At 40.4% G+C, this 23,428-nt stretch overlaps 1 protein-coding gene across 2 annotated transcripts in view; it reads right to left on the minus strand.

The window, feature by feature from the left end:
- DYNC2I1 (dynein 2 intermediate chain 1) overlaps window positions 1-23,428 on the minus strand; it is a 188,936-nt gene that overhangs the window by 30,633 nt on the left and 134,875 nt on the right. For both annotated transcript variants that reach the window (XM_049881681.1, XM_049881682.1), the window contains one exon: window positions 6,570-6,630. In XM_049881681.1, the coding sequence (XP_049737638.1) occupies window positions 6,570-6,630 (61 nt within the window). The remainder of the gene's footprint in view (window positions 1-6,569; window positions 6,631-23,428) is intronic.

Here is a 23,428-nt window from a genome sequence, read left to right on the forward strand (position 1 = left end):
CGGGCCAGGAATCGGTGCTGGGCAGGTTCTGGTAGGCTGTGCCTGTGCTGCTCAGGGCATGATGTTCAGCACACAGTGCAGGTAGGCAGGAAGGAGGGTGGAGGTTGTGACGTGTAGAGCTAATATGGGTATGGAAAAAAGGAGAGAAAGGAGAAACAGGAGCCAAAAACAAAAAAGAAAACAAAAGGGTGCTAAGGGAGCTTTCCATTGAAGTGGACAGATGAGAAACCAAGAAATGGAGAAAAAAAAAAAAGAAAGAAAGAAAAAACTAGATAAAAATCTAGAAAAAAGAAAAGAAAAGCCCCAGGGGTCCCACTGGTGCAGGGGTGAAGATCGAGGAAGTGATTCCTAGGCTGTGCTGTATAGCCTGGCTACGGGGGGTGTAGATGTCACAGAGCACTGGGTATTCAGGAGACAGGAAAAGAAGGTAAGTGTAGAGAGATGAGAACTGAAGAAAGACAGATATGAAAAAAGGGAGAAAAAAAATCCACCCAGGGGCTACGCAGACTGGGTAAGTGGCTCCTAAGCCACATGGTGCAGCCCGGCTAGAAGGGGCTCCCAAGTCGTGAAAAGAAAAACAAAACAAAGCAAAAAAGAAAAAAGCCCCACGGATCCCACCAGTGTGTTGTTGCAGGCCAGGGGAGCAGTTCCCCAGTTGAGCAGTGCTTTACAGCCTTTCAGGAAGAAGCAGAGATGGCACATGGAGCCAGGTATTTGAGAGAAAGGACGGGAAGGTGGTGTAAGGCACAGAAGAAACCAAAAGAAACAAAAAAAAAGTAACACCAACGACAGACAAATGGCACTCAGGGGGCTTGCCAGTGTGGGCAGGGCAAATCCAAGCAGCCCGAGGCCAAAGCAGTTGCCTTCCAGCCAAGAGGCTGTGGCCAGTGGGAAGCAGAGGAGGCCGAAGTGCTGGTGAGGGAGGATGAGGGTGGAAACGCGTATATTGCTGGTTACTGGGTGCTCTGTCTCTTGCTGGGAGCCCCATGAAGCTGCTTTCCCGTGCTCCCTGTCTGCCGATCTCTGACAGTAGTTCAAGATGGCAAATCCATGCTGTATTAGCTGATACGGGACCTCCACGTGTATCCTTCCTCGCTCTGTGTCCTCTGTCACTTTCTTAGTCCATTCAGTGTTTGGCTGAGTTCTTTATCTCTTCATTTGACACTTCAGATTCCAGGAATGACGTTTGTCTCTGTTTTATTTAGTTTTTCCAGTCTTTGCTGTGGAGGGATGGTGTGGTGCTTCTGTCTATGGGGCCAAGTTGGCCAGAAGTCTGGGAGGATTTGATTCACCAGCATTTTTTTAGTAGCCAAGGCCTACACCCAGGTCTGATATTTTTCTTTCTGCAGGTTGTCACAACATTGGCTCACAAGCTTACCACTGGTCCTTATTTCTCTTTGTTTACCCTTCTTGTTTCTGGCATTCAGAGATTTTTCTTGCTTTCTTTTTATAACTATATTTAGCTTATAACAATAAGGCTTTTGTTAAAAAGTTTTTACTTTATACAGTATATCTGTTTGTAACAGTAAAGGGGTCCTTGTTAGTTCCTACTGCCATGTTGTCACAGTCAGAAGTCAGGAATCTGGCTACCCTTTATCAGTCTCCTTTCCAAGCTCCTCTTCCTCCACGCATCTTAAACAGACAGACCCCCAGTTTTGAATCTTTGGGTCTCCTCTCACAATTACCTTCAGGACTGCAAATATCACTGATGGCTTCCAAATCAGTGCCTCCAGCTGAGATCCCTCCAGTGGAGCCAGCTGCCTCCTGCACATCTCCATGAATATCTCAAGCTCAGCCCATCCTAAACTGAACCATTTCCTACCCATCCCAGAACTTCTTCAACAAACCCCTTTTCCTCTTAAGTTCTTTATCATGTGACTGGTACTCAGTGACCGAACTAGACATATTTGTGGGTAGTAGGCAAGGCCAACCTAGACTTTTCACTCTCAATCATTCCTAAAATCAGTCACCAGGTTATTTCAATTCTACCCCTTATTCCATACCCTTCTGTTCATATCCACTAGTATTGCCTTAGTTCAGACTCTTACTTTTCATATGGGTTACTACAATAGCCTCCTAACTGGTCACCCTAATTCAACTTTCCTTTCCTCTGTTCTGTATGTACATTTTTGCCAATTTGATCACTCAAAATGGCATACAAGACATGTCACGCCTTGCCTTAAAATATTTTAATGGCTTCCTATCATCTTCAAGGTAATGTCTAAACCCTTTAGCACAGTGTCTTAGTCATCTACTGCTGTTATAACAGAAATACTACAAGTGGATGGCTTTAGCAAAGAGTTTATTCTCTCACAGTCCAGGAGGCTACAAGTCCGAATTCAGGGTTCCAGCTCCAGGGAAAGGCTTCCTCTCTCTGTTGGATCTGGAAGAAGGGCCTTGTCATCAGTCTTCTTGGTCTGGGAGCATCTCAGCACAGGAACCTCAGGTCCACGTGCTCTGCTTCCGGCTCCTTTCTTGATGGTATGAGGTTCTCCTCTCTCCCTGCTGGCTTCTCTCTTTTATATCTCAAAGAGACTGGCTTAAGACACTATCCAATCTTGTATAACTCATCAATATAACGACCACTAATCCATTTCATTTCACCACAGTGATAGGACTTACAACACACAGGGAAATCACATAAAACGGTGGACAATCACACAATACTGGACTCATGGCCCAGCTAAGTTGACAGACATTTTGGGGGGACACAATTCAATCCATGGCACACAGCAAAAAGGATTCTTTAGGGTCTGACCACTGACTCATCCCCCATGTCTCTTGACATCAAACCTACTGGCAGTTTTCTAAATGCATCCTGCATTTTCATACATACTAAAACCAGTTGCCATTGAGTCAGCTCCAACTCATGGTGACTTTATATTGCAGAGTAGAACTGTGCTTCATAGGATTTTCAGTAACTGATTTTTGGAAAGTAGATCACCAAGCCTTTCTTCCAAGGCACCTCTGAGTGGACTGAAACTTCCAACCTTTTGGTTAAGAGCTGAGTGCTTAACTGTCTGCATCACCCATGGACTCCTCATACATACTAGGCCTTCACAAGTAATGTTTGCTCTGATTGGAACATTCTTCTTTGCCTAAAGAACTCTAGTCTTTCAAAGACTCAGTTTAGTTAACACCTCTCTTTAAGATTCACCATTTCACTCCATTCCCTCCCAAAACCTGTCCCCTTCTTTGAGCTTTGACATGCCTTATTCATTTCCTCTCACATTACACTTAATATTCCATATTATAATTGTGAACATGAATTTGCACCATCCAGATTTCCACACTTCAGTGAAGTACTTGTTTTCTGAGATCTAGGCAGGTTAGGAGTGTTAAAGACAGACAGCCTTCAGTTGTCAGGCCTTCAGGGCTGTAGAGAGGTACTTCACCCAATGTCACACCTCTTATGAGGGAGGCTCATAACTGATCAAGAAGAGAGTATAAATGCCTGGCCATTCTAGCCCAAAACTCATTGGACATCAGAGGCTGTTGTTGAGCTTCAGTCATAGCTCAACTTCTCCTCTATCCCCAATTCTGCTTCTTCCCCCACTTTCACAGACATTGATCGCAAGAAAACTCCTTAAGAAACATCATCCATACTCAATTCCATTTCAGGGTCTTCTTCATCTGAAATTCAGGAACCCCACCTACAATAACAATCATGTTTTCCATGTCTGCCTCCTTATAGGAGCTCCTTCAGAAAAGAGACATTATTCCTTGCTGCCTAGCCCAAAGCTGGCACAAAGAATATACTCAACACCATTTGGCGAATAAGTGTCTGGTGAACATTTATTACGCACATATCTAGGAAATGCAGTATTAGGTTATTTTTGGGGGAGGAGGAACTAACATCAGATACATTAGATACTTTCCTTTAAAGAGTGTACTGTATAATGAAGCACAGGCAAAATTCATAGTTAAAAAAATAACTGGTATAAAATGATAAAGGATATAAAGGAGATAAAAATGTTATTGTTGTCAGGTGCCATCGAGTTGATTCCAACTCACAGCGACCCTATGTACCACAGAACGAAACACTGCCCAGTCCTGTGCCACCCTTACAATCATTGTTATGCTTGAGCCCATTGTTGCAGCCACTGTGTCAATCCACCTTGTTGAGGGTCTTCCTCTTTTCCGCTGACCCTGTACTCTGCCAAGCATGATATCATTCTCCAGGGACTGATCCTTCCTGACAACATGTCCAAAGTACGTAAGATGCAGTCTTGCCATCCTTGCTTCTAAGAAGCATTCTTGTTGTACTTCTTCCAAGACAGATACGTTCGTTCTTTTGGCAGTCCATGACATAGTCAATATTCTTTGCCAACAACACAACTCAAAGGCGTCAATTCTTTTTTGGTCTTCCTTATTCATTGTCCAGCTTTCACATGTGTATGATGTGACTAAAAATACCATGGCTTGGGTCAGGCGCACCTTAGTCTTCAAGGTGACATCTTTGCTTTTCAACACTTTAAAGAGTTATTTTGCAGCAGATTTGCCCAATGCAATGCATCCTTTGATTTTTTCACTGCTGCTTCCATGAGTGTTGACTGTGGATCCAAGTAAAATGAAATCCTTGACAACTTCAATCTATTCTCTGTTTATCATGATGTTGCTTATTGGTCCAGTTGTGAGGATTTTTGTTTTCTTTATGTTGAGGTGAGGGCTGTGGTCTTTGATCTTCATCAGTAAGTGCTTCAAGCCCTCTTCACTTTCAGCAAGGAAGGTTGTGTCATCTGCATAACGTAGGTTGTTAATGAGTCTTCCTCCAATCCTGATGCCCTGTTCTTCTTCATAGAGTCCAGCTTCTTGGATTATTTGTTCAGCATACGGACTGAATAGGTATGGTCAAAGTTTACAACCCTGACACACATCTTTCCTGACATTAAACCAATCAGTATCCCCTTGTTCTGTCTGAACAACTGCCTCTTGATCTATGTAAAGGCTCCTCATGAGCACAAGTAAGTGTTCCGGAATTCCCAATCTTTACGATGTTATCCATAATTTGTTATGATCCACACAATCAAATGCCTTTGCATAGTCAGTAAAACACAGGTAAACATCCTTCTGGTATTCTCTGCTTTCAGTCAGGATCCATCTGACATCAGCAATGATATCTCTGGTGCTATGTCCTCTTCTGAATCTGGCCTGAATTTCTGGCAATTCCCTGTCAAAATACTGCTCCAGATGCTTTTGAATGATCTTCAGCAAAATATTGCTTGCATGTGATATTAATGACATTGTTCAATAATTTCCACATTCAGTTGGATCACCTTTCTTAAGAATAGGCATAAATATGGATCTCTTCCAGTCAGTTGCCCAGAAAGCTGTCTTTCGTATTTCTTGGCATAGATGATGAGCACTTCCAGAGCTGGATCCGTTTGTTGAAACATCTCGATTGATATTCTGTCAACATCTGGAGCCTTTTTTTTTTTGCCAGTGCCTTCAGTGCAGCTTGGACTTCTTCCTTCAGCACCATCGGTTCTGGTCACATGCTACCTCTTGAAATGGTTGAATGTCGACTAATTCTGTCTGGTATAATGACTGTGTATTCTTTCCATCTTCTTTTGATGCTTCCTGCGTCATTTAATATTATCCCCACAGAATCCTTCCCCGCACATGTCTGTCAGTTTGTTGTACTATGGGGGCTTGAGTGTTGCTGTGATGCTGGAAGCTATGCCACCGGTATTCAGATACCAGCATGGTCATCCATGGAGGACAAGTTTCAGCTCAGCTTCCAGAATAAGATGGACCAGGAAGAAGGACCCAGTAGTCTACTTCTAAAAAGAATTAGCCAGTGAAAACCTTATGAATAGCGGCAGAGATAAGAATAGTCTTAAAATCCAGTCAGGGAACTAGGAAGAAATGGTGGGATCAGTAAGCCAAACTGACTAATCCAGAAATCATTTATATTTGACTCTGTAATACCCTGGATGACTTTCTAAAAACATAAATGATTCACTTTCATAATTATATTTAAATCAACCAAAGTTTATTAAAAATCTCTGAGCATATATAATTCATTATTCACAACCCACAGATATTCTGTATCATGATGAGGACCCAGGCTAATATAAAACATTTTTCATGCATAATTCATATGTTGATAGCTAACCACAGACTGCAGTAAGTGGTAACAAGTGAAATCTTTAGGAAATAAATTAACAAGGAACATATAAATACCACAAATAAAATTCATACATTTATTAAGATTTTGATGTCATATTAAGTTAAATGAGTAAAAGCAGAAATCTAAATTACTGAATAATGTTTATGTTTCTGGTTCCTGAAAATTATCTAATTTAACTTCCAGATTGTATTAAAAATGGGTAATAAAATACTCAAACAGTATCAATTTGTAAAACAGAAAATATTTTAGTCAAAGAAGAAGTGTTAACTCTACATCGGGACATTTTATTTATTAAATTGACTGAATAACAATAAACTAGCAAAAATTACTATGTGAAAAATTACCAATTATCTAATGTAATTTTCATCCTGTGAGAAATTGATCTTTCCAAGATAAGGAGAGTTGCTTTAGCATATTCATAATGGCATAGTCTTACCTGTTATTCAACTGTATCACAGAGCTATGTACTAATTTTATTCTCCCTCCAGGTATTAAACCTACAAATAGATAAACCAAACATAAAAGCACTTTCAAATAGAATTCTTAAGTCAAAATCTAATTACAGTTGCCTGGAATCATTTTTCATTGCTTAAATATCTGTTTTAGGAAATGACATTAAAATACCAATCAATAAACAGTATTCCCTCCCTAACTGCTAGAGTGATATGCCAGTAAACTGCTTTAGGATAAGAATTAAGAATTTGCAGTTCAGAGCCTTATGTGAAAAAAGATTAGTGGAATCAAGATCTATAAGCTTAAAGCTGGGCCAAGATGGCAGAGTAGTCAGGCACTTCTGGTAGTCCCTCTTAACAACAAAGACCTGAAAAATCAAGTTAATCAATTATGTATATGATAAGCTAGGAACACCGAACATCAAAGGCAAAGTTAAAAAACAGGACTGAGCAACAGGCAAAAAGAGATGGTGCAAGAGCAGTGAGGAATTGCCAGACCTGATTCGGTGGGAGCACATCAGCCTCAATCCCCTGGCACAACCGTGGCAGGGCTGGTGGTAGCATTCAGGATGCAGCTGCTTCAGCAAAAGAAGTCAAGGGAAGTGACACAGCCTTGATCACCCGACGTAACCACGGCAGGGCTGGTGGTGGAATTTAGGATGCAGCTGCTTAAGCGAAAGAAGGCAAGCGAGGTGGCACAGCCCCATCCACTGGCGCGACCGTGGCACAGCCAAGCCACCACACAGAATCTACACATGCTTTCGGTATTTGAGATAAAACAGCGCTCTCAGCACAAGATATGTGATTTTGTCTAATTTACAGCACAGATCTACTAGCTCTTCCTTTTGAAAGACTTCTCTGCCATCTATCTGATCCCTCCTCCCTCTGCCCCAGCTAGCTTCAGTGACAGTTGATTTCCCTGGGCCTGAGATAGGTCCTGCTGCGCATCCTGAGCCATTCCTCCAGCCTTGGAGAAGGAACAAATAAACAAATGGGGGAAAAATAATCTGCCAGCTCCCCTGAACTGGAAACTTAGAGCACAAGTGGCTCCTGTCCAGGCACAAGTGGTTCAAACAGACTTTGAATGTCTTTCACCCCTGCATAGACCCACGTGGCCCAGTAAAGCAGATAGGATCTGGCTGTTATAATGCAAGGGTGAATATGCTTGAAGTCTAATTGTTTCAGCTGTGCAGTGGAGCCTCAGGTTTTTGAGATTTGATACCGTTCTGCCTATTAAACAGGGTCCTCACCTACACACAGTTGGGGCCTGAGGACTGGTGGCTCGACCCATGCCACCTAGTCACCCACCACAGGGGTCCAAGGATAAGTTGTATCTCCCAGTCCTTACAGTTAAAGCCATTGGGTGCCTATGGTACGGCTGCAGAGCAAACCCACCAGTGCACTCTAGAGAACAGGGATGTGCCTTCCTCACAGACACTCGGGGGAAGTTTGTCCTTCCCCACCCTTCTCAGAGCATGACCCTCTGCTGGAACCAAAAACCAATCACCACTGCTACTCTAAGATCGTAGGTGAGAGCCTGTACCACACATGAGGTGACTGACTACCTGGACACCTGAGCTGAATCTATACAGGAATAGTGAATGAAGTCTTAGGCTCATACATGTGGTAACAACTCTAGCCATCTGGTGACAGGAATTAGTCATTCAAAAGTTCCAATAAACAAGTTAGCTCACTCTAGTAGCCTATTCAAGTATGTGAAAACAAAACAAAGCAAGAATCTAGTACATGGTGAGCAAACATAATATAAATTAATGCAATAACTTATAGATGGTTCAGAGACAACAGTCGATATCAAATCACATAAAGAAGCAGACTATGATCACTTGAACAAACTCCCAAAATGAAGAATCAAGGTATGTCTTAGTTACCTAATGCTGCCATAACAGAAATACCACAAGCGGATGGCTTTAACAAAGAGAAATTTATCTTCTCATAATCTAGGAGGTTTTAAGTCCAAATTCAGGGCATCGGTTCCAGGGGAAGGCTTTCTCTCCTTGTCGGCTCTGGAGGAAGATTTTGCCTGGTTGAGGAGCATCTCAGGTGGAGGGACCCTGTGTCCAAAGAACACGCTCTGCTCCTGGTGCTGCTTTCTTGGTGGTGTGAGGTCCCCTACTTTCTGCTTGCTTCCCTTTCCTTCTGTCTCTTGAGAGATAAAAGGTGGTGCAGGCCACACCCCAGGGAACTCCTTTTTGGATCAGGGAAGTGACCTAAATAATCCTTTTAACCACAGGCAGAGATTATGATTTATAACACATAGGAAAATCACAAAATGGAGAATAACTACACATGGCCTAACCAAGTTGACACATATGTTGGGGGACACAATTCAACCCTTTACACAAGGAATCTTCCAGATGAAGATGTCTTCCTGGAATTACCAGATGTAGAATACAAAAGACTAATATACAGAACTCATCAAGACATCAGGAAGGAGAGCAGGCAAAACATAGAACAGGCCAAGGAGCACAAAGCTAAGGCAGTGGAGGAAATTAAGAAGTTTACTTAAGAACAATGAAAAATTTAATAGGTTGAAAGAATCCATAGAGAGGCAGCAATCAGAAATTCAGAAGATTAACAATAAAATTTCAGACTTAGACAACTCAGTAGAAAGTCAGCAGAGCAAAACTGAGGAAATGGAAATCCCAATTAGTGAGGCTGAAGATAAAACACTTGGCAAAAATATATTCAAGGAAAAATCAAGTAAAAGAATTTCAAAAAATGGAGAAACCCTAAGGATCACGTGGGATGGTATCAAGAGAAATAACCTACGAGTGATTGGAGTATCAGAACAGGGAGGAGAAACAGAAAATACAGAGAGAATTCTTGGATATTTGTTGACAGAAAACTTCCCTGATATCATGAAAGATAAGAAGATACCTATCCAAGATGCTCATCGAACTCCATACAAGATAGATCCCAAAACAAAGTCACTGAGACATATAATTAAACTTGCCAAAACCAAAGATAAAGAGAAAATTTTAAGAGCGGCCAGGGATAAACGAAAAGTCGCCTACAAAGGAGAATCAGTAAGAACAAACTCGGACTACTTGGCAGAATCAATGCAGGCAAGAAGGCAATGGGATGACATATACAAAGCAAGAAGGTAAAAAACTGCAAGCCAAGAATCATATATCCAGCAAAACTGTCTCTCAAATATGAAGGAAAAATTAGGACATTCCAGATAAACAAAGTTTAGGGAATTAGTAAAAACCAAACCAAAACTACAAGATATACTAAAGGAAATTCTGTTTAGAAAACCAATAACATCAGCTATCAACCTATCACTACAATAGAGAGAGCAACCAGATATCAACCCAGATAGCGAAATCACAAAAATAAATCAAGATAAAAATGTGCTGAAAACAGGGAAATGGTGATGTCATTACGTAAAAAGATGACAACATTAAATCAATAAAGAGGGACTAAAAAATGCAGTCTTAGATCTTTCATATGGAGAGGAGGTAAAGGCAATATGAAGAGATAAAGTTTGGCTTAAACTTAGAAAAATAGGGGTAAATATTGAAGTAATCACAAAGGAGACTAACAATCCTACACATCAAAATAAAATACAAGAAAATCATAAAGACTCAGTAAAAACAAAAACAACAACCACCAAAGAGAGGAACACACAATTTATAAAGAAATGCGGCTCAGCAAAAAAATTAAAGGGGAAAAACAAACTGTCAACAACAAAGAAAAAAAGACATCAAAATGACAGCACTAAACACATACCTATCCATAATCATGCTGAATGTAAATGGAATAATCCACCAATAAAGAGACACAGAGTTGCAAAATGGATAAAAAACCATGATCAATCTATATGCTGCCTACAAGACACACAACTTAGACTTAAAGACACAAACAAACTAAATCTCAAAGGATGGAAAAAAAGATATCAAGCAAACAACAATCAAAAAAGAGCAGGAATGGCAATACTAATTTCTGACAAAACAGACTTAAAAGTTAAATCTATTACAAAGGATAAAGAAGGACACTATATAACGATTAAAGGGACAATACACCAGGAGAGTATTACCATATTAAATATTTATGCAACCAATGACAGGGCTTAAAGATACATAAAACAAACTCTAACAGCACTGAAAATCTTGAAAGACAGCTCCACAATAATAGTAGGAGACTTCAACATACCACTTCCAGTGAAGGACAGAACATCTGAAAGAAGCTCAATAAAGACAAAGAAGAGCTAAATGCCACAATCAACCAACTTGACCTCACAGACATATACAGAACACTCTGACCAAAAACCCAGAAGCAGACAAGTATGCTTTGTTTTCCAATGCACATAAAACATACTCTAGAATAGACCACATACTAGGCCATAAAACAAGCCTTAACAGAATCCAAAACATCGAAATATTACAAAGCAATTTCTCTGACCATAAAGCCATAAAACTTGAAATCAATAACAGAAAAAACACAGAAAAGAAATCAAACACATAGAAACTGAACAACACTTTGCTTAAAAAAATGACTGCATTACAGAAGAAATTAAGGACGGAATAAAGAAATTCATAGAATCAAGTAAGAATGACAGCACTTCCTATGAGAATCTTTGGAACACAGCTAAAGCAGTGTTCAGAGGTCAATTTATATCAATAAACGCATACATCCAAAAAGAAGACAGGGCCAAAATCAAGGAATCATCCCTACAATTTGAACAAATAGGAAGAGAGCAACAAAAGAAACAGCCAGACACCAGAAGAAAGCAACTAATAAAAATGAGAGGAGAATTAAATAAAATACAAAATGGAAAAACAACTGTCAGCCCTAACAAGACCAAAAGCTGGTTCTTGGAAAAAATTAGCAAAATCGATAAACTATTGGCCAGGCTGCCAAACGAAAAACATGAGATGAAACAAATAACCTGAATAAGAAATGAGATGGGCGATATCAGAACAGACTCAACAAAAATTAAAAGAATCATAACAGAATACAACGAAAAACTGTGCTCTCACATATTTGAAAACCTAGAAGAAACTGACAAATTTCTAGAAACACACTACCTATCTAAACTAACACAAAGTGGAAAAAAAGAAAAAATTTTTTTTTATCAAGTAAATGAAACCATAACAAAAAAAGACATTGAAAAGGTAAAAATAACAATAACAATAATAACTCCCAACAAAGAAAAGCCCTGGCCCTGACAGCTTCACTGGAGAGTTCTACCAAACATTCAGAGAAGAGTTAACACTACTAAAGGTATTTCAGAGTATAGAAAAGGGTGGAATTCTATGAAACCAGCATAACCCTGATACCAAAACCAGGTAACCCACTCAGTGCCGTCGAGTCGATTCCGACACGTAGTGACCCTATAGGACAGAGTAGAACTGCCCCAGAGGGTTTCCAACAGGTAAAGGTACCACAAAAAAGAAAATTACAGGCCAATATCCCTCATGAACTTAGATGCAAAAATCCTCAACAAAATTCTAGCCAATAGAATTCAACAACATATCAAATAAATAATTCACTGTGACCAAGTGGTATTCATACCAGCTATGCAGGGATGGTTCAACATTAGAAAAACAAGCAATGTAATCCATCACATAAATAAAACAAAAGACAAGAACCACATGATCTTACCAATTGATGCAGAAAAGGCATTTGACAAAGTCCAACACCCATTCATGATAAAAACTCTCAGAAAAATAGGAATAGAACAAAAATTCCTCAGCATAATAAAGGGCATTTATACAAAGCCAACAGCCAATATCATCCTAAATGGAAAGAGACTGAAAGCACACCCTTGAGAACAGGAACCAGACAAGGATGCCCTTTATCACCACTTGTATTCAACATTGTGCTGGAGGTCCTAGCCAGAGCTATTAGGCTAGATAAAGAAATAAAGGGCATTCGAATTGGCAAAGAAGTAAAGGTATCTCTATTTGCAGAGATCTTATACACAAAAAAACCTAAAGAATCCTCAAGAAAACAAGTGAAACTAATAGAAGAGTTTTAACAGAGTATCAGGATACAAAATAAACACACATAAATCAGTTAGATTCCTCTACACCAAAAAAGAGAACGTCAAAGAGGAAATCACCAAATCAATACCATTTATGATAGCCCCCAAGAAGATAAAATACTTAGGAATAAATCTAACCAGAGATGTAAAAGACCTATACTAATGCAAGAAACCATAAGAAACCTTACGTAAGTGGAAAACACACCTTGTTCGTGGATATGAAAACTCAACATCGTAAAAATGTCTATTCTACCCAAAAGCGATCTACAGATACAAATCAATCCTGATCCAAATACCAGTGACATTTTTTAATGAGACAGAGAAAAAAATCACCACCTTCATATGGAAGGGAAAGAGTTTCTGGATAAGTAAAGCCTTACTGAAAGAGAACAACATAGTGGGAGGCCTCACACTACTTGCTTTTAGAACATATTGTACCACCACAGTAGTCAAAACAGCCTGGCACTGGCACTGGCACTGGCACTGGCACTGGCACAACAGCAGATACACAGACCAATGGAACAGAATTGAAAATCCAGACATAAATCCATCCACATATGAGCAGCTGATATTTGACAAGGGCCTAAAGTCAGTTAAATGGGGAAAAGACAGTCTCTTTAACAAATGGTGCTGGCATAACTGGATATCCATCTAAAAAAAAAGAAATACGACCCGTACCTCACACCATGCATAAAAACTAACTCAGAATGGATCAAAGACCTAAATATAAAATCTAAAACCACAAAGATTATAGAAGAAAAAATAGGGACAACGTTAGGAACCCTAATACATGGCATAAACAGTATATAAAACATTACTAACAATGTACAAGCATCAGAAGAGAAATTAGATAACTGGGAGCTCCTAAAAGTCAAACACCTATGCTCATCCAAAGACTTCACCAAAAGAGTAAAAAGATTACCTACAGACTGGGAAAAAGTCTCTAGCTATGACATTTACGATCAGCATCTGATCCCTAAAATCTACATGATACTGCAAAAACTCAACTATAAAAAGACAAACAACCCAATTAAAAAATGGGCAAAGGATATGAACAGGTACTTTACATAAGAAGACATACAGGCTGCTAGCAGATGCATGAGTAAATACTCACGATCATTAGCTATTAGAGAAATGCACATCAAAACTACAATGAGAGTCCATCTCACCCCAATAAGGCTGGCATTAATCCGAGAAACACAAAACAACAAATGTGGGAGAGGTTGTGGAGAAACTGGAACACTTATACACTGCTAGTGGGAATGTATAATGGTACTACCATGTTGGAAATTGATTTGGCGCTTCCTTAAAAAGCTAGAAATAGAACAACCATATGACCAGCAATTCCACCCCTTGGAATATACCCTAAAGAATTAATAGCCTTCACACGAACCAATATATGAACGCCCATGTTCACTGCAGCACTGTTTACAATAGCAAAAAGATGGAAGCAACCAGCATGCCCATCAACAGATGAAAGGATAAATAAATTATGGTATATTCACACAAAGGAATACTACGTAACGATAAAGTAGAACAATGAACTCGCGAAGCATCTCATAACATGGAGGAAGCTGGAAGGCATTATCTGAGTGAAATTACAGTAAGCTGTAAAATGACAAATATTGTATGAGATAAAGTTTAGACACAGAAGAAAATATTCTTTGATGGTAATGAGGATGGGGAGGGAGAAAGAGGGATATTCACTAAGTAGTAAAAAAAAAACAAAAATTATTTCAGGTGAAGGGAAGGGCAACACATAACACAAGGGAAGCCAGTATAACTGGACTAAATCAAAAGCAAAGAAGTTTCCTCCATACAACCAAAAGCTTCAAAGTCCAGAGTAGCAGGGACAAGGGTCTGGTGACCATAGTTTTAGGGACATCTAGGTCAGATGGCATAACAAAATGTATTAAGAAAACGTTCTGCATCCCAGTTTTGTGAGAGACATCTGGGATCTTAAACACTGGCAAGCGGCCATCTAAGATGCATCAATTGGTCTCAACCTACCTGAAGCAAAGGGGAATGAAGAACACCAAAGACATATGGTAAAGATGAGCTCAAGGGACAGAAAGAACCACATAAACCAGAGACCCCATCAGCCTGAGACCAGAGGAACTAGATGGTGCCCGGCTACCAACGATCACTGCCCTGACAGGGAACATGACAGAGAATCCCTGATAGAGCAGCAGAACAATGGGATGTAGATCTCAAATTCTTGTAAAAAGACCATGCTTAATGGTCTGAGACTGGAGGGACCCTCATGGTCATGATCCCCAGACCCTTTGTTAGCCTAAGATTGGAACTAGATAGACAATGATACTGGTGAGAAGTGCGCTTCTTGCCTCAAGCAGACCCTGGAGACTATGTGGAAAACTCCTGGTCTAGTGGTGAGATGAGAAGGAAGAGGGGGACAGGGGCTGGTTGGATGGACATGGGGAATACAGGGTGGAGAGAAGGAATGTGTTGTCTCAGTAGGAGGAGAGCAGATAGGGCATATCAACGTGTATAACTTTTGGTATGAGAGACTGACTCGATTTGTAAACTTTCACATAAAGCACACACACAAAAACAAAAACCCAGATCAAAAAGCCTTAGGAGGTGGAGCCATCATGCCATTATTGACAGGAGCACGATGCTGTCCCTCTGCAGCAAAGACCCAAAAAACTGAGTAAAATATATACAAACATCAATCCTGGGATCTTAAGCATCAAATGAAGGAATAAATAACTCATCCAGGTACTGAATGGAATAAGAAACTGGCAGGAGAGTAGAAGTCCCCTATCAGTTAACATGGCACAGATGCACCTGATATTCGGCAAAGGTCCAAAGTCCATCAAATAGGTAAAAGACAGTCTTTTTAACAAATACTGCTGGCAAAACTGACATCCATCTGCAAAAAAAAAAAATGTAACAGGATCTTTACCTCACACAACACAAAAAAAGTACTTCAAAATGGATTAAAAACCTAAATATAAAACCAAAAACTATAAACAACATAGAAGAAAAAATAGGGTAAACATTAGAGGTCCTAATACACGGCATTAACAAGATACAAACCACAACTAACAATACACAAACACCAGAATATAAGCTAGATAACTGAGATCTTCTAAAAAATTAAACACTTACGCTCATCAAAAGATTTCACCAAGAGTAAAAAGAGGACCTACACACTGGGAAATAAAATTTGGCTATGACAAATTTGACAAAGGTCTAATCTCTAAAATCTACAGCATAATCCAACACCTCTACAACAAAAAGACAAATAATCCAATTAAAAAATGGGCAAAGGATATGAACAGACACTTCACTAAAGAAGACATTTAAGTGGATAACAAACACTTTAGGAAATGTTAGCGATCACTAGCCATTAGAGAAATACAAATTAAAACCACAATGAGATACAGGCTCGCTCTGACATTACTTGCACAAATCAAAAGAACAGAAAATAACAAATCTTAGCGAGGCTGTGGAGATGTTGGAACTCTTACGCACTGCTGGTGGGAATGCAAAATGGTACAACCGTTTTGGAAAACAATATGGTGCTTCCTTAAAAAGCTAAAAATAGAAATACCATATGATCCAGCAGTCCTACACTTGGAATATATCCTAGAGAAACAAGAGCCAACAGATGAATAGACATATGCACACCTTTGTTCACTGCAGCATTGTTTACAATAGCAAAAAGATGGAAACGATCTAGGTGCCCATCAAGAGATGAATGGAAAAACAAACTATAGTACATACATACAATGGGATACTACGCAATGGTAAAGAACAATGATGAATTTGCAAAACAACATGGATGAATCTGGAGGACATTACGCTCAGTGAAATAAGTCAATCACAAAAGGACAAATATTGTATGAGACCATTGCTATAAAAAGTCATGAAAACATTCACACACAAAAAGAAACAATCTTTGATGGTTACGAGGGAGGGGAGGGATGGGGAGGAAAAAACACTAATTAGACAATAGATAAGTGGTAACTTTGGTAAGGGTAAGACAGGGCACAATACTGAGGAAGCCAGCATAACTTGTCAAAGGCAAGGTCATGGAAGCTACAGAGACACATCCAAACTCCCCGAAGGACCAAATTACTGGGCTGAGGTCTGCGGGGACCATGGTCTTGGGGACATCTAGCTTAACTGGCATAAACATAGTTTACAAAGAAAATGTTCTATGTTCTCCTTTGGTGAGTAGCATCTGGGGTCTCAAAAGTTTGTGAGCAGCCATCTAAGAGACTCCAGTTGTCTCAATGAAGAAAACCAAAGACCCAAGTCAAAGATTAGTCCAAAGGACTAATGGACCACAAGTATGAAAACCTCCACCAGACTGAGTCCAACACAACTAGATGGTACCCAGCTACTACCACTGACTGCTCTGACAGGGATCATAATACAGGGTCCTGGCCAGAGCTGCAGAAAAATGTAGAACAAAATTCTAACTAAAAAAAAAGAGAGAGACCAGACTTACTGGTCTGACAGAGACTAGAGAAACCCTGAGAGTACGGACCCCAGACACCCTTTTGACTCAGTAATGAAGTCACTCCTGAGGTTCACACTTCAGTCAAAGATTAGACAGGCCCATAAAACAAAACAAGACCAAATGGGTACACCAGCCCAGAGGCAAGGATGAGAAGGGAGGAGGGGAAAGGAAAGGTGGTATGGGGAACCAAAGGTCAAGAAGGGGAGAGTGTTGACATGTCATGTAGTTGGCAACCAATGTCATAAAAGAATGTCTATTAACTTTTTAACGAGACGCTAGTTTGTACTGTAAACCTTCATCTAAAGTAAAATTAAAAGAAAAAATAAAAAGATCAAGAAGCCTTGAGGCGGTCCAAGATGGTGGCATAGTCAAATGTCTCATAATGTCCTTCTTACAACAAAGGCCCAAGAAAGCAAGCAAATCAGATATAGAAGACATCTTTGGAACCCTGAGCTTCATAGGCAAGGCTGAAGAATCAGGCCGAGTGTCAAGTGGAAAGAGAGACTAAAAAGACAGTGGACATTGAGAATTATGGATCGCTGGTGCCCTTCCAACCAAACCTACATAGTACATCCATATTGAGACAAAGCAAGCACCATTCCCAGCCCAAACTCCTATCACCTATTGTAGCCAAGCACCCAAACCCAGAGCTGATCAGGAATGCTCCCCCCCCCCTGCAAGTTATGTGCCTCACCTCACCCACTGCAGTCTCCCTACCCCCTTGTGCTGAGGCCCATGGATCTGCAGTGCCCCCTACCCTCCTCATCCACATCACATACACAATCATGATCTGGTGACACTCACCACTGCTCTGCTCCAAGCCAGGGGCCCACAGAATGACAGCACCCTCCCCTTTACCCAGTCACTTGTGCCAAGGACAAGAGGACTGTCTCCACACAGCCATCAGTGCTGGAGGCCTGTGGAATGGCAGCACCCACTTCTCTGTCTAGCGATCCATGTTGGGGGTCCTTGGACTGTTGGAGTCCCCTCTTCCATTCAACTACACCAGGGCTTGTGATTCAGTGGCACCCGCTTCTGCACCCAGCCACCCATGCCGGAAGCCCGTAGACAGGCGGCACCCCCTCTTCTGGCCATCCACCCATGGAAGGGGCCTGCAGACTGGTGGAGTTACCTCTTCTGCCCACCCATCCATGCCAGGAGTCCATAGACTGGCAGCGTCTGCTTTTCCACCTGGTCACTAGCACCAGGGACCTGGAAGGCAGCGGTACCCCCTCTTCTACCCATCCAACTGTGTCAGGAACCAAGGACCAGCAGTGCCTGCTCCTATGCCCAGATGCCTGCATCAGGGGCCCACAGACCGGTGGCGCCCACTGCTCTGCCCAGCCACTAGTGCTAGGAACCCACAAACTGGAGGCACCTGCTTCTACACCCAGTCACCTGCACCAGGGCCCACAGACCAGAGCACCACCTACTCCCTCCAGCCATCTGTCCCAGGGCCTGAGAATCAGCAGCACATCCTTCCCTGCACTGCACTCTAGCCGACAGAGCCATGCCCTCCTAGCGGGCACCCATGAACAGATGGCATTGCCCCGCCTCACCTCATGTACTGCCCTGCCCTACAACTGGCAGCTTATGCCCACTCTGACACACCCCCTGCAGCCCTGCCCACTCAGAACTCTTGTTGAGAGTTTTTGTACCACCAAGCCACAGACCAATGACTCAGGCACCCCTGCCCCTTCCACCTGGCAACTGGCAGTGCACACACATAACACGCAACATATTGACTACTGAGAATGCTCCCTGCACCCATGCCCAAGTGACCAGCAGAGCAGACATACCACTTCACTAGCAAAGCCAGAAACAGTCTCAGCTGCCCCACAAGACCAGTGAAGACAGACCTACGCTCACACACCCAGCTGCTGCCCCAATCACCCAGAAAGAGAGGTGGTGAGAGTTCCAGTGTGGCCAGACCAGTGACCAGGATAGCACTCACACCCCACCTACTCGGATATATCAAAACACACAAAACAAAAAACCAGAAGGTAGCAAACATAAATAAATAAATATGATTATACCTTAATGCCTTGGAGACAACAGACAATATCAAGTCACATAAAGAAGCAGGACAAGATGGCTCTAGCAAGTGACAAAAATAAAGAACCACAATTCTTTTGGAGGAAGAAATGGCAATGGAACTAGCTGATAAAGAATTCAAAAGACTAATCTATAGTGTTCTCCAAGACAGCAAGAGAGATCAAGTAAAACAGACAAAACTAAGGAAAACACAAACAGATAGAAGACTTCAGGAAAAACAATATGAGAATAAAATGACCAAATATATACACAATTAAAAACCATACATAAACAGCAACTAGAAATCCAAAAGATTAACAATAAAATTTCAAAAATATACAACTCAATAGGAAATAGGAGCAGAATTGAATCAATGGAAGACCAAATCAGCAAAATAGAGGATAAGCATCTGACATCAATTTGCTTAAGGAAAATTGAGGGAAAAAAAAAAATGAAGAAAGCCTAAAAGTTATCAGAATTCCAGAATAGGAAGAGGCACAAAAAATAAATAAATAACCAGAGAGAACTGTCGAAGATTTGTAGGCAGAAAACTTCACTAATATCATGGAAGATGAGAAGATATCTATGCAAGAAGTTCAAAGAACCCTATACAGGGGAGACCTCAAAAAGAAAGTCACCAAGACATATGATAATCAAACTTGTCAAAACCAAAAATAAAGAAAAAAATCCTGAGAGCAGCTTGGGGAAAACAAAAAGTCACTGATAAAGGGGAACCAATAAGACTAAGCTCTGATTACCCTGTAAAAAACCATGCAACGGAATGACATATATAAAACCCTGAAAGAAAAAAATTGCTAACCAAGAATTCTACATCCAGCAAAATTATCTCTCAAATATGATGGTAAAATTAGGACATTTCCAGACAAAGAGAAATTAAGGTAATTTATAAAAACCAGACCAACATTACAAGAAATATTAAAGGCAGTCCTTTTGACACAGAACCAACATCAAAAAACAACCTGAGATTAGGACACAGGACAGCATCAGCCAGATACGAACCCAGATAAAGGATCCTCAAAAACAGAACAAAGCAGAAAGACTGAAAACAGAACCAGAGACATCAATCTGTAAATGACAACAACATCGGAACAAAAAGGAAGAATAAAATGGTGTAGTTACATAACTTTCACATGGAGAGGAAGTAAAGGTGATAACAAGAAATAAAAGACAGCTCCAAGCTTAGGAAGATAAAGGTAAATTTCAAGGTAACCACAAAGGAAGTTAACACATCTACATATCAAAAAAAAAAAAAAAAAACTCAGTAAATACAAAACCAACAATGAGGGAAATAAAAATAAAATCCACAAAGAGAACTCAGCACAGAAAATCATGCAGAAACAAGAAGCCATGGACAGCACACACACACACACACACACACACACACACACACACACACACGCAAAAAACAAAAACAACAAAATGACAGCTGTAAACTCACACCTATCTCACACTGAATGTAAATGGCTTAAATGCACTAGTAAAGAGAAAGTGGAAGAATGAATTAAAAAAAAAAGACCTATCAATATGCTGCCTATAAGAGACTCACCTTAGACAGACTCACCTTAGACACAAAAGCATATATAAACTAAAACTCAAAGGATGGAAAAAAAAAATATATCAAGCAAATAGTAAAGAAAAAGAGCTGTAATGGCAATATCAATTTCTAGTTAAATAGACTTCAAGGTAAAATCCACCATAAAAGATAAGGAAGGACAAATTAAAGAGTCAATTCACCCAGAAGACATAACCATAGTAAATATATATGCACCAACAATATGGCTCCAAAATATAGGAATCACCCCTTATCCATTGTTTCGCTTTCTGCAGTTTCATGTACTCATGGTCAACCGCAGTTCAAAAATGTTATGTAAGTACATGGAGTGATTAAATCTTGGGCCACCCTGCTCTGACATTTACATAACTTTTATCACCAAACCAAAACCAAACTTGTTGCCGTCATGTCAATTCCAACTCGTAGTGACCCTACAGGACAGATATGGTTTCCAAGGAATGCCTGGTGGATTTGAGATGCTGACCTTTTGGTTAGCAGCCATAGCTCTTAATTACTATGCCACCAGGGTTTCTGACTTTTATCACAGTATAATTGTTCTATTTTATTATTAGTTATGTTTTTTGATCTCATTGTGCCTTATTTATACATTAAATTTATCATAACTATGCATGTGTAAGACAAAACATAGATTATTCAGGGTTTGATACTATCTGCAGATTCAGGCATTCATGGGGGGTCTTGAAACATATACTCCATGGATAAGGGGTGATTACACAATCAGACAACGCTCTGCTGCTATTCGTAAGGTTTTCACTGGCTAATTCTTTTTAGAAGTAGACCGCTGGGTCCTTCTTTCTAGTATGTCTTACTCTGGAAACTCAGCTGAAAACTGTCTGCCATGGGTGACCCTGCTGGTATTTGAATACTTCCAGCGTCACAGCAACACAGAAGACCCCACAGTATGGCAAACTGTCAGACATATGAAGAATTCCAGATACTGCATGATTGAATTTTGCAAGAAAAAAGACTTCTTCATTGCAAATACATTTTTTCACCAACATAAACAGCAACTATACCTGTGGACTTCACCAGATGGAATACACAGGAATTCGATTGACTACATCTATGGAAAAAGACTATGGAAAAGCTCATTATCATCAGTCAGAACAAGGCCAGGAGCCAACTGCATGCAGATCAGACCATCAGTTCCTCATATGCAAGTTCAAGCTGAAACTGACGAAAATTAGAACAAGTCCACGAGAGCCAAAGTATGACCCTGACTATATGCCACCTGAATTTAAAGACTATCTCAACAACAGATTTGAAGCACTGAACACAAATGACGGGAGACCACACGAGTTGTGGAATGACATCAGGGACATCATACGTGAAGAAAGCAAGTGGTCATAAAAAGACAGGAAAGAAAAAAAAAGGACCAAAATGGATGCCAGAAGAGACTCTGAAACTTGCTTTTGAAAGTCAAGTAGCTAAAGCAAAAGGAAAAAATGATTAAGTAAAAGAAATGAACAGACGATTTCAAAGGGCAACTCCAGAAGACAAAGTACAGTATTATGATGACATGTGCAAAGACCTAGAGATAGAAAATCAAAAGGGAAGAACACGCTCACCATTTCTAAGCTGAAAGAAATGAACAAAAAATTCAAGATTCGAGTTGCAATACTGAAGAATTCTACAGAGAAAATATTAAATGACACAGAAAACGTCAAAAGAAGATGGAAGGGATATATAGATTCACTATACCAAAAAGAACTGGTTGATGTTCAACCATTTCAGGAGGTAACATATGATCAGGAACCAACGGTACTAAAGAAAGAAGTCCAAGCTGCACTGAAGACACTGATAAAAAACAAGGCTCTGGGAATTGATGGAATACCAACTGAGATGTTTCAACAAATGGATGCAGCACTGGAAGTCCTCACTCAACTATGTCAAGAAATTTGGAATACAGCTACCTGGCCAACTGACTGGAAGAGACCCATATTTATGCCTATTCTCAAGAAAGGTGATCCCATTGAATGTGGAAATTATCGAACAATATCATTAATATCACATGCAAGCAAAATTTTACTGAAGATCATTCAAAAGCGGTTGCAGTAGTACATCGACAGGGAACTGCCAGAAATTCAAGCCGGATTCAGAAGAGGACATGGAACCACTGCTTATGTCAGATGGATCCTGGCTGAAAGCAAGAATATCAGAATGATGTTTATCTGTGTTTTACTGACAACGCAAAGGCATTCGACTGTGTGGATCATAACAAATTATGGATAACGTTGTAAAGAACAGGATTTCCGGAACACCTAATTGTGCTCATGGGGAATCTGATACGGATCAAGAGGCAGTCATTCGAACAGAGCAAGGGGATACTACAAGCAAGGGGATACTAAAGTCAGGAAAGGTGTGCATCAGGGTTGTATCCTTTCACCATACCCATTCAATCTGTAAGCTGAGCAAATAAACCAAGAAGCTGGACTATATGAAGAACAACAGGGCATCAGGATTGGAGGAAGACTCCTTAACAACCTGAGTTATGAAGATGACACAACCTTGCTTGCTGAAAGTGAACAGGACTTGAAGCACATACTGATGAAGGTCAAAGACCACCACAGCCTCCAGTATGGATTACACCTCAATATAAAGAAAACAAAAATCCTCACAACTGGACCAATAGGCAACATCATGACAGAGAAAATACTGAGGTTGCCAAGGATTTCATTTTATTTGGATCCACAATCAATGCCCAAGGAAGCAG

The sequence above is a fragment of the Elephas maximus genome, chromosome 4 (genome assembly GCF_024166365.1).
Source record: "Elephas maximus indicus isolate mEleMax1 chromosome 4, mEleMax1 primary haplotype, whole genome shotgun sequence".
In the NCBI taxonomy this organism is placed as follows: Eukaryota; Metazoa; Chordata; class Mammalia; order Proboscidea; family Elephantidae; genus Elephas; species Elephas maximus.